Source organism: Pleurodeles waltl, chromosome 1_1, assembly GCF_031143425.1.
Source record: "Pleurodeles waltl isolate 20211129_DDA chromosome 1_1, aPleWal1.hap1.20221129, whole genome shotgun sequence".
Taxonomy (NCBI): domain Eukaryota; kingdom Metazoa; phylum Chordata; class Amphibia; order Caudata; family Salamandridae; genus Pleurodeles; species Pleurodeles waltl.
Genome location: NC_090436.1, coordinates 132,039,009 through 132,051,967, shown reverse-complemented (window position 1 = coordinate 132,051,967; position 12,959 = coordinate 132,039,009). Strand labels below are relative to the sequence as shown.

Below are 12,959 nucleotides of genomic sequence, written 5' to 3'. Positions count from 1 at the left end.
AAAATTATGAGGTGGGATTGACCAGTTTATGTGGCAAGAAAAGTCCAGTTATGAATTTACAATGCCAATAGCTCCAACTCAAGCAAATGTGAGACCTATTGCATTGCAAATGCTTGTTACTATTTGTAGAATGTAGGTTAGAGAGTTTGTCCCACCTTTTAATTCAAAGGCACTTCACTGTGTTCCCATTTTGTCTTTCAAGATGTTGTGCCTCTGAAGCATTGAGTTCCTCCAAGACCATACCTAATGAGAATGCACTTGTATTAATAATTGGAAACCCCATGAGTCACCAGAGGATGACAGCATATACTAAAGGCACATTTAGTTCTTCCAAATTAACATGAATAATACACAGCCCCATAATTGTAGAAAATATGATTATTTCAATGGAGCACTGAAATCAACAAAATATTTATTGTGAGGATACTGATTCCTGTGGAAGTTCTTTCCAATCCCTAATATTTTTAATTCTGTGGAAATTCGTTCTGTATTGTTTTTGTTTATTTAAGGTCACTTTGCTGAAAACACTGACCAAAGAGAAATACACCTTTCACTGTAACCGCTGGCTGGACTTAAGTGAGGATGACAATGAGATTATCAGAGAGCTCCCGGCTGAAGGGGACCTTGTGAAGGAGATTCTACCAGGTGAGGCGACCAAAGAACTGTACTGAAGATGTTGTCATGAGGCAACACTGATGACACATATGTGCTATACAGAACATTCCTTACTGAGCTCAACGTAGTGACCACATAAGCCATCCCACATCAAAGCCTTTTCAGAGAGGTGACAAGTTACATCATTTGTATGTACTTATGAACTGATATGAAGTGCTGAATGACATAATCAACTATGTATAAACCTCATCACAAAGGAATGTGTGAGTGATACTTAAGAACAAGGTGTATTATGGTGCTATTAATTAGGGTGCATTGGAAGGAAAAAGTCTGGCTTCCCAGCATTCATCGATCAGAGTCCCATTCCTCAGCTTCTGGTCTTGTGGTGGATGATGCAAATAAACTGTTGTGTGCTGGAGTAAAATGATGCCACTTGTGATTGTAACTAACAGGGACTGTCAGACATCCCTTTTGTTTTAGAGGATGTTTATGAAGAATGGTTAATTCTTGATTGCTGATCTTAGATTTTTGAGGAACAGGGAACGAGTAGAACTAGAAGACACTGGTTGAGTATCTTGGATCGGTAATGGCGAGATCTACACATAACAGTGGAATTACTGTGAGGGGTGTAGTACATATAATCTAGGCAAGGTACCAGGGGTCTTGAGACAGAAGCGAATTAACTGAACATGAGGAAATAGAACATCATGCAGGATATCTATGCAGTTTCTTGGACTTCGACAGCAGGCTCTTGTTATTCAAAGAAGTAGCTGGCAAAGAGAAACCACACAATTTAGTTGCAAGATAAAAGTGCTCAGTCCTGCCTCTACAGAGTTCAAGCTCCCTCTGAAATGTTTCAGGCTCGTAGCAGGTGCATTAATACTTCTTATCAACTGCTTCTGATTTTTTGGGTGGATCCATGGTGAGGATGCCATATTGGACGAATGAGAGAGGCTGCCTTATTGAGGAAGGATGCAGCTACTGTCCAACAAATGACAAGTCCTCCAGTTCTGATGTTCACCTAATCAACACTCTGATTGCTCAGAATGCCCTGACTCCCAAACAAAGTCTCAGAAATTAAAAATGTTCATTCAGATTCTGACCTCTGAAATCAAGACACTAAAGACATCATTACAAGATTGGCAGAATTTGGTGCAGGAGTCAGTCACAGCTCGCGGCAAGCAGAAGGGGCAGGGTGGTGCACGGAGGGGGATACATAAAAATTAAATTACAAATAATAAAAAAAACACTTACCTCCTCTGTTGCTGCCGCGCCACTCCTCTGTCCCTCGTAGCTCCAGGCTGCAGGCACAGGCTCCCAGCCTGCCCTGAGGCCAATCCTGACGCCGCTCAAAGCAGCGTCAGGATTGGCTGGGAGCACCCAGCCAGGGCACTCAAGGCAGACTGTGAGCCTGTGCAGGCTCTCTCCAGCCCGGCAACTGTGTTGCTGGGCTGGAGAGAGCCTACTGCGCATGTGTCTTTGGTCGGCCGAGACGGCCAGCCAGACACACATGCACTCCCCCTCACTGCTCGTCACCCCAGTGGCCCCATCCCTTTTTATCAAAAAACGATAATAAACACAGTTTATTATCGTTTTTTGATAAAAGGTTTGCAGCTACCGCTGCTGGCAGGGGGCAACGCTCCTCTGGCGTAATGGAGAAGCCACCCCTGGCAAGGGGACCCGAGGGCATGAATCTCTAATTCCACCTGTATTCCCAGAATGGAGAATTTGTACTTGATATTGTATTTGTATTACTAAAGCGCAAAGCAAACACCTCAAAGGGCACTGCAGCACTGAGGGCCACAGAAGGAAAGATAAAAGCTTAGTGGCCAGCCAGAAAGTATTCCCAAGACTCGCTTCTGAATTGTAAACCCTTAAAAAAATGTTAATTTAATCAATGATACTTATTATGCATTGCACACAAAACTATACATTTCTTATAGGTCATATAGTCTAAAAACACATGAATGCAGGCGGTCTAGTAAGTAAAATAAATAATGTCCAATGTTACTAACCAGTATAAACAAGACACCTCAAACAGCTACGAATGTGGTTTGAATAACTACTGCCAATAAAAGTAGAACCAGCATACTGAGCTGCAGTTTATTTATCGCGTTATTTGTCGCATTCTACACAAAAAGAAAAAAAAATACAAAAATGTGAGACAAAGTCGACATCTGTTTGCACATTACCCATTTGGAGAGACGATGTAAGGTAAACAGAAATCTCCGCAAACATATACACACACGTATGTAATCTGAAAGCCCAGCTAATAAGAGGGGAGCTTGATGTGTGACACATAAACATAATCAAGAACATATGATCAATCTCCATAATTACCATACGTATTCTGCATGCCTGATAAGCATTAAACGCTGAAATCATGGACCACCCAGAGTCTACGTCTCTTTTTACAAGAAATGTTAATTAAGCAAAATCGAAAAGAACGCAAGCATGAACTTGAAGCATCGGGAATCTGCCAAGCACCCCACATATTCGTTAAATGACAAAGTCGCAAGCATACAAACATTTTCCGACTAATAACATATCCTTTCACAACCCGCGTGTCCGAGAAAGGTGAGTTTCAAAAAGTCCCAACACACATATAAACTGATATAATCATAAAAGACAATGTCTGAAATGAGAAAACTTTGCAAACATCTAGTACATTTTGTACGTCTAACATACATTAAGTACAAAGGTCAAAGACCATAAAGAGTCTACGCACTCATAACCTGACCCTTCGACCCAAACAACCATCAGTCAGCAGGGTTATCACGGAACTCATGCATCTCAAAGCCTGATAGCTCCCGCTCTCATTGCTTACCAATAGTGGTATATCAATCAATCAATCAGAGTATTTGTAAAGTGCACTACTCACCCATAAGGGTCTCACCACGCTGAGGGGGGAGGCTGCTACTGCTCGAACAGCCATAGATGTATATAGATGATGTCCACAGCGTATGCTGCACATATGTAAGAGGGGCCATATTGTGGAAACGCTGTTTAAATACAGAGACCCGCGAAAAGGACTAATAACGTGAGAAAAAATATAATTAAGGAAGGTTGCAAATGTGTCGGCCATTTAGAGTGCAGACAAGCCGATGTAGAGAGCATGGCGTACTTAATCAAATCTGGCATAACTTAAAAAAGGATTGTGTGCTAGCCCATAAAATAAATTAAGCGCATCATAACAAAACCATATTAGAGAAAATTGAAAGGAAAACAACAAGCGCGATTGTGCTATGTAAAACGCAGCGCAATCGCGCTAAAATTGAAAAACAAAAAAATGAACGCAATCGCGCTGCTTGGAAAATAAAAAGATAAAGTAGTGCAGAAACTATGCTGAAAACACTGAGCCTCGTAAGTTTTCAGTAGTTGGCTGGTGTGCTTGAGGGGGGCTAAGCACAGGAAAAGGCATGATGTATGCATGCCTTTCACTAATTCAAGCAGACTTTAAAAGGCAAGAGCACAAACCAACCAAACTGATGGGCGTGACATGGGTGTGGTTAAAAGCCCATAGAGAGATTACAGCAGGGCCAGAGCGCTTGTGCGCTCAACCCTAAAATGAAGGGAGAGTACTGATCCCTGGGGCTCCTGACAAAGTTACACATTTTTTGATTCAGATAGAAGGGGGGGGGGGCGTCTTTACCTGATTAGATCGTGTGTTTAAGAAATGTTGTACCTAAGCAACATAGTAAAATTGATTCCGAATGAAAGCAAGAGCTGGAGCAGTATCCAGTGGAAATAACTGCACAGACCTGGAAACACTGGGTCCCTTAACATGCATTTTTCCCCATCCTAGATAAAAACATCAGAAGAACGGCCAGTGGGGTGTGGGAGGGTGTGGTGGGCAAACAGGGGTGTTAGGATAGGTTTCAGCCTATATGGGGGGTGGCATTGTCTGCTCTGCCCGTGCTGCTGCTCATGTCAAGGTGTGCTCCTGCCCCCACCCTGTGTCCCTCCAGCAGCAAAGACATGCTGCTGTCTCAAAGCCCCGAATTCTCATTTCCCGCATATACCAACCATATAATTCTGAGTCTGGAAGCTCTTGTAGTTTCAGGTGGCAGACTTCAATCTAGAGTTACGTATCCCACTCACAATAAGGGCCAAATGCTCTCATTCTGAGCACACAGTCATCCTGATGCAGGAGCAAAAGGGAGTTTGCAACTGCATTTGAATTCTAAGTAGTGTGCAAATTTTGCACTTTGTCCGAGGATAAACTATCGCCAATTAATACCTGGAAAACTGCATGCCAGAGAAACACAACATTCGTAGTTCGGACCAGAAAAAACATGTGCTATTACTCTGTAAAATGCACTAAGAGGTGTAGAGCTTGGACTAGGGGGCAGTACCACACACCGACAATACCGCACCTTGTGGTATTAGTAGGTATGTGGTATGGTATTACCAAGGGGATACTTGAAATGAGGCCCTTTTTCAAAAATCCCAATTCTTAAGGAAAAGTAAAGTAAATCCTTGTAGATAAGACTGCTCCTGCTCTGCTGTTGTATAAATGTCAATGGAGGGATACCTTTCCAATAGGAATATTCTACATGTTCTCTCTCAATGATTATTGCATACCAACCCATAATATTTCTAAAATGAGTTCCTAATGGCTGTGGTCTACATTTACAAGATTTAATCTGGCACAAATTTAAGGATGCTAAATTTGGAGATATCTCAGGCCGTATAGAGATGGAAAATTCTAAAAACGCCTCCAAATATACTACATACAATTATTTGTAAATGACACGCTTTTTGAGATGCTCCCAAGCTCCCTTCAGCTAACCAAAGAAGACACATACAAATATTGAGTTTTTTGTGCAACTTTTATTAAAGGAGGAATGTAAATTAAAACAGATTTGTTTATCGGTCTTTTTTGCCATGGCACCAGTGTTCAATCTAATTATTTGTATCTGTGTGCAGTAATGAAAGGTGTGTGTACTACAGCCGAGGCAATGTGCACCGAAAAAAAATGTAACAACTTGCTGTACAAACGAACAGCATTTGAGCTATCAAAATCAGTGGAGTTTGTCCCTCCTAAGATCTGTCTGAAAATAAAAGTAAAAAGGTACACATTAAGTCAAACTTTGTTGCATGGAGTAGTCATTTTGGAAGCTATTGTCCAAGTCTCTGTCTGTGATGTCAAATTATGCATAACGTAATTAGGTGCTTCACAGTGAAAATAATGCTCCTAAACTATCCTGGTCATATGTGTGCAATCCTTTTCTACAAGCTAACTGCCTTAATCTTACACATAGTCCAAGAAGGCATGATTTATACTTTGGTTTCATATGCAATTTAATTTAATGTACTCTACTCTCTTCACTGATTCATAATGTTTTTAAAATGTTTGAGGCATGTGAGGCTGTACATATACATGCCTAGCATAAACCTGTAATCTAGTGTTGGTCTTGAAAGTGTGCAAGTTGTTTTTCTTCGAAGAAACTTTCGAGTCACAAGGTAGAGTAACTCCTTCTCTTGCTGTTAATGCACAAGGTCATCACCTCCATTGTTAGATTATTTTCTTCTTCCATCGGATTCAGATGTGTCGTAATCTGCTTCACTTTGAAGCCACCCTTCATTGCGGGAATCCTCTTTGAGGTTTCTTACAAGAAATATCCACTCAATGATGGAACGTACACCTTTCCGTTTTTGTCCTCATTGCCATTCCAAGTTTCCACACATCGGTCTCTATCAGATGTGTAACTTGTGCCTTTCCCCCGAGCCATATGAAGCATTCTGTGAGGCCTGCACATTGTTTCGTTCAAAGAAAATGCCTAGAGATTGAAGAGCTTGACGCTTAGAGATGTCTCGACGCAGCGCTGAGAAAACACCAGACATTCGCAGCTCAAAAGATCCCGAATAGGAACTACAGGCCCATCCATCTGCTGCTGATAATGGCTCCTTCTCCCCTGAAGACAGCTCCAGTTCCGACATGGAGATACAAGATATCCCTCCAAGGCAACCTGTGAGTATAGTGTCCCCTCTCTGGCTCCACCCCGAACACCGCACGGATCGACAAAGGGTCGCCTACCTACTCCTGACCAACCAGACATTGGTGTTGAGGCACCACTGTCTTCGGGCCATGGGAGGCACTGACCAGCTGTTTCAAATACACCTTGCCTCGGTTCAGTGCTGAAAAAACAGGACCGAGAACATGTCCCCGACCCAAAGCCTACTAATTTGGACTCCAGCCGACCCTCAGAGCCAAACTCTTTGGTGTCGAAACACCATTCAACCTCAAGACCTAAAAAGTCAGCCTCTGAGCTGAAACCATCGAATCATCCTTGGGAGGCGGTGGAGGCAGTGCTTGAAAAACTCCAGTGCTAGTTGGACTCATGCCAAAAGCACATAATGATACACTCGAACACTGGCCGTATAATTGAGAAACCTCCTTATTCAGGATTACAACCAGCAAAGAGACCATTATCTTCTTCAAAAGCCTTAGAGGTTCTCATTCCTCCAAAGACAAAAAAAAACAAAAGCAAGGCTGCTAGTCTACTACACATCAGCCCACCACCTGTGCCCTACACTCCATTATCACTACTTTCACCTATTCACACCACAACAGACTCACCTCAAGGTTCCCTACATTCATATACAGGGGATGAGGGAAGATGATGATCAATATTCCATTCCCATCCCAGGATGATCCGTGGGATTCGTATGATGCAGATCTAACAGCAAATACGGACCCAGATCTATATCCATCCAAACCCTTCCCACCCCTGATGGCACTACCACCTACCATGATCTCATAGTTAGGGTGGCTACATTCCACAAGCATCCTCTACACACACAGCCTTTAGAGGATTATTTTTTATTTGAAACACTCTCTTCTTCCTCTTCTTAGCATTCAGCACAATGCCAATGTTAAAAGCAATGCTTAGGCACACACAAGATATTTTCAAGTACCTGTTAGGTCCAGATTCATCACACCCACGGTTAACAGAAAAATACAAACCATCACCTGTTGACCCTACGTACATCAAAGGGTAATTCCACCTGACTCCCTAGCTGTAGCCACAGCCAGTAAGAGGGATGACTCTCAAACATCTGGTGATACGCCCCCATCAGATAAGGAAAGAAAGAAATTAGATGCAGCAGGTAAAAGGGTCGCTGCACAATCTGTCAACCATTGGAGTATTTCAAACTACATTGGACTCTTATCATGTTATGACAAGACCCACTGGACAAGATGGAGGAGATCCTCCAGCATCTCCCAGAAGAACACAGAAAATGAGCAAATCAGATTGCTCGGAGTGAAAGCTCATATCCAACACTACGATTCACTGCGCTCTCGATGCTGCCAACACTGCACCTAAGGTCATAAATTCCAGTGTCCTCCTAAGACGATATGCAAGGATAAGACTGTCTGGTTTTAAACCTGAGGTTCAACACAACCTCCTGGCTTTTCCCTTTGACACGAAACGCCCTTTTGGCCTCTCCAGGTCGACACCCTGCTGGAAAATATTAAAAAGAATAATGAGAAAGCAAAAGACCACGGTGGCATTGCAAATGTGTGTGAAATTTTGTAAAATATCTACTTGTCAGTGGGACAGGTTGCTTCATAAATTTACTTGTCCTGTAACAAAAGCCACTTGTCTCTTTGGTGCCATGTAGTGCAGCGACAAATCATAGCAGCAATCTCTTTATATAGGGGCTCTGATAACAGCCTCTCTGATTCTGCCAGGGCTCATAGCTTAGTAGGGTTTCAATACTAGCAAATCCCTTATTTTGGCACCTTTCCACAGATGTACATACTGAAGCTGTAGGGAGCTGTAAGCAATAGTTCCAGGTTTGGAATGCCCTTTTGAGTCTATGCAAACCTACAAACTTGCGTGTTTTAGGTGTTTTTACCAGCTCTTCTCTATTTGTTTTCTATACTGAAAAAGCTTGGACAATTATTCCTGACAGTTGGGAAAAAAATAATTGGAGGGAAAGTGAACTTGTAAATGCTCATCAGATTTTCATACCAACAAATCTAGAGATACTTATTTACTTGAGCTAAAATGTAGTTCACAAATATTTTCTAGGAATACCATTTCCTGGCTGACTTCTGTAAATTCTTGGTAATTAATGAGTCGGAAATCTGCACACAAGGAGATATACCATGGCTGCACTTTTGTGACTTCCTTTAACAATTGGGCTGCTAATTAGGCCTGGTGTAATTAAACCAAGACCTTTTATTTGGATTATACATTTGTCTCTTTCTCTCTGTATATTGGCTGGCTTCACTATGATAGCTTTTGTACAAGGAGCATATTAGCACACAAAGTAGTATTGTTTAGTGCCAGGAACTAATGTGGCACAGTTGAAGACCAAAAAATGTTTTTGCTTCTGCCAATGTTTGTTATAATAGTGAGGGCCTGGCAGCTCACACAGCAATAAAGTTTTACAAAAAACATGCCAAAATAAGACATGTATTAACAAAACAAAAAGGCTGACGACCAATGTCCCACCTACTGACTTTGACAATGCTTGTTTATTTTCATGTTTCCCATAATCTTGCTGAAACTGGTTACACTGATTTTTACATTATGGATACATTGTTTTAAGAAATACTAGCATGCATCAACACAGTTTGCTAAATAATGCTTCAAAGAAATGGTACCTAAAATTTCCCAGCAGCTTATCAAAACCTTTTTTTCTCTTATTGCATTTTTTAATGAACGTTTTGATTTTGAAATCAAAGAGTCCTCAATATTGCTTTCAAGCTTCTGCAAATATTTGCATCTCATTAGAAAGCATTCTGGGAGCATTATAGCTAGCCTCATATTGTTCAATTTCGCAATCGTTTGTAAACATTTTTATACTGGAACTACTATCAGTAGTGCTCTCCTAGTTTACACCATTTTCTTAGCATGCACACACCACAATAATAATGACTTTGCATTAATGAACCATGACTACAAGTTTGAATAGCATCAACATATGGACACAAATGTTACACAAATGTTACATAGAGAATGTCCTTCTCTGATTCATAATGTGGCATGGTAAACTAGCAGATAAAAGGTTTGTGCTGCATGGGGTTGGGCCTACTTGTCCAAAGGACAAAGTAAATATGAAAACTTGCTGTCCTTAACCCCAAACAATATGTCCTGGGTGTTTGGCTTTAGGAGTTCTGCACTCTTGATACTCAGTTGCAACGTAGCTCCTTTCATCATTCCTCCATGGCGGATGCAAAAGTACCTCCCTGGAAACCTCCTACCAAAGTCCCCAGACACAGACCACCTCAGGCAGGGTATTATACAAAGGCTCCTATAGAAGTACTTATTGTAAGGGAAGAGGCAAGGTGTTTCACCAAACACTCTGCCACCACCACTAAACCACTACCAATTATTCCCCCTTGACCACACCACAGCTCTCAGAGACCGACTACAAGGGTTCTTTCCCTCCTGGCGGAATATCACCGCCAAGCAATGGGTGTTGGATATTATCTAACATGGTTATTGTCTGGAGCTTACTTCCACACCTCCAAACATTCCACCTCGCAAACACAAACGTTCACTAGAACATCAACAGTTACTGAAGGAGGAAATTCAGCCACTCCTAAAAAAAGGGCCCGTAGAACCAGTGCCAACACACCAGCAAGGCACAGTGGTCTATTCACTGTACTTTCTTATTCCCAAAAAAGATGGGTCCTTGAGCTCAATGTTGGACCTCAGACCCCTAAACCAAAATACCCTTTCGGAGCACTTTCACAAGGTCATTCTTCAAGATGTCATCCCATTATTTACAACAAGGTGACTTCATGGCAGCACTCATCCTGAAGGATGCCTATTTCCACATTCCTATTCACCCCACACAACGCTGATACCTCAGGTATGTAATAAACAATCACCATTTTCAATTCAATGTGCTGGCATTCAGGGTCATAACTTCTCCCAAGGTTTTTGCCAAATGTGTCACAGTAGTAGCAGTCCACCTGAGCAGGCAAAACATACATGTATTTCTATATTTAGACTATTGACTCATCAAAAGCGCTGCTTTCAGCTCACTCAGGTCACCATAAACTTACTTCATCAATTTGGATTTACCATTAATGCAGTCAAATCCCATCTCCAGCCTCTTCAAATATAACCCTACCTAGGAGACTTCCTCGATTCACAAAGAGGGATAGTGCCGTTCAGACACAATCCTTCCAGCCTCTTATTCATCTGTTCCTGCCTCCTAAGTAACAGTGAGGACAGTCATGCTTCTCCTCTGTATGATGGCTTCATGTATAGCCACAATACCTCATGCCAGATTCAACGTGCATCCATTACAACAGTGCTTAGTACACCAATGGTCTCAAGCAGAGGATCAGTTGGAGGATCTAGTGTTGGGTGGCTACTAAGCTTGCCACTCTACGCAATGATGGAACACCAACAATCTCCTAAAAGGACGACGTTTCCTAGACCCAGTTCTGCAGAAAACCATAACAATCCACGTCTCCCTCAAAGGCTTGGGAGCGCATTCACAAGATCTCACTGTCCAGGGACGCTGGAAACATCTCCATATCAATCAACTGGAGTTGCTAGCTGTTCATCTAGCGCTCAAAACCTTAATTCCTCACCTGATTGGCAAGGTAGTGATGATCAAAATAGACAACATGACTGGCATGTACTATCTCCAAAACCAGGAGGGCAACAGGTCCCCTCAGCTCTCACCTAGCCAAGACCATTTGGAAATTGACTCTCTGATTCAACCTTCATCTGTTAGTGGGGTACCTGCTGGGAGCGAACAACAACTTTGCAGATCTCCTCAGCAGGGGGTGCCAACAGTCCACAAATGGGAGCACCATCTGAAAGTTCTCCTCCCATACTTCCAGTGTTGGGGTCACCCAGAAATAGACCTTTTCGCCACAGCAGAAAATGCACAATGGCCAAACTTTGCCTCCAGGTTCACACACCCACAGTCCAAGGGCAACGTCCTATGGATGAATTGGTAAGGGATATTTGCTTACTCTCTTCCACCTCTCTCACGGTTTCCTTTTGTGGTTTGCAAACTTCGGCCAACATCTCTCATCCTCATCCTAGTAGTTCACACATAGGCACAGCAACCATGGTTCACCTCACTCCTAGAACTCTCTGTAGTCTCCCACAAGGTACTGCTGAGCAAGCAGGAACTTCTCACGTAGAACCATGGAGAAGTCGGACACCCAGACCCCGGATTCCTCAACCTAGCTATCTGGCTTCTGAAGTCCTAGATTGTGGTTATTTTAACCTAACACAACCCTATATGGACATCCTTAAAGAAGCACGCAGACCAGCTACTCCTGCTTGTTATACTGCAAAGTGGAAAAGATTTGCCTTCACTTCATTCAGACTTGTCAGTGAGCTTCAGGCATTAACTTTACAAAAACCCTTATTCCAAATAGATACATATAGGGTGGGACTCCATACCAATCCTAAATTTCTTCCAAATGTGGTGCCTCAATTCCACCTTGAACAGTATCTAATTGCCAGTATTTTGTCCCCAACCAAAATCAGTTGTGGAAATGTCTCTACACACACTAGATGTAAAACAAGCCCTTATGACTTATATTGATAGAAAGCAAGTCATTTAGAAAAACACAACAAGTCTTTGTTGCTTTTTCAAAACCACACAAAGGAAAAGCCATTTCTAAATCAGGTATTGCACATTGGATTGTCAAATGTGTCCAAACGTGCTAAGCTAAAGCTAAAAGAACTTCACCTATACCTCCTAGAGCTCACTCCACTCATACAAAAGGAGCCTTAATGCCCTTCCTAGGAAATATTCCTATAGTTGACCTATGTAAGGCCTATACATGGTCTATACCAAATACAGTTACTAAATATTACTGTGTTTTTTTGTGCTGGCCCTTCAACAAGCCAATGATGGGAATGAAGTTCTATGTACACTATTTCAAACAACTGTAAGCCCACAGGTTAGCCACCACTTATTGAGGAGCGCTGCTTTTTAGTCTATGCTAAGCCACATATCACTGGAACAGAAAACGTTACTTACCCAGTAAGCATCTGTTTGTGGCATGTAGTGCTGTAGATTCACGTGAACCCACACTCCTCCCCAGTCACCTATGTGTGGTATAGCTATTTACTTAAGTCACTTTACATTAATTTAGCAAGGACATCTTATTATACTACACTACGCTTTACAATGCAACTTCACCTGCCTTGCAGGAAAACAGTCTAGCAATGGAGTCCATGCCGTGCACATTACCAGCAAGAGGCGGAGTCACTCTACTTCATTACTCAAAAAGCTTTCTTTGAAGAAAAACAACCTGTACACTTCCAAGCCCAACACTAGATGGGGGGGTTATACTCAGTATGTGAATCTACAGCACTATAGGCCACAACAGATGTTTACTG

General features: G+C 42.2%; 1 protein-coding gene across 1 annotated transcript in view; it reads left to right on the top strand.

The window, feature by feature from the left end:
* Window positions 1-12,959, top strand: part of LOXHD1 (lipoxygenase homology PLAT domains 1) — a 929,469-nt gene that overhangs the window by 486,210 nt on the left and 430,300 nt on the right. Inside the window, exon 18 of the mRNA XM_069218871.1 lies at window positions 510-645. Within this exon, the coding sequence (XP_069074972.1) occupies window positions 510-645 (136 nt within the window). The remainder of the gene's footprint in view (window positions 1-509; window positions 646-12,959) is intronic.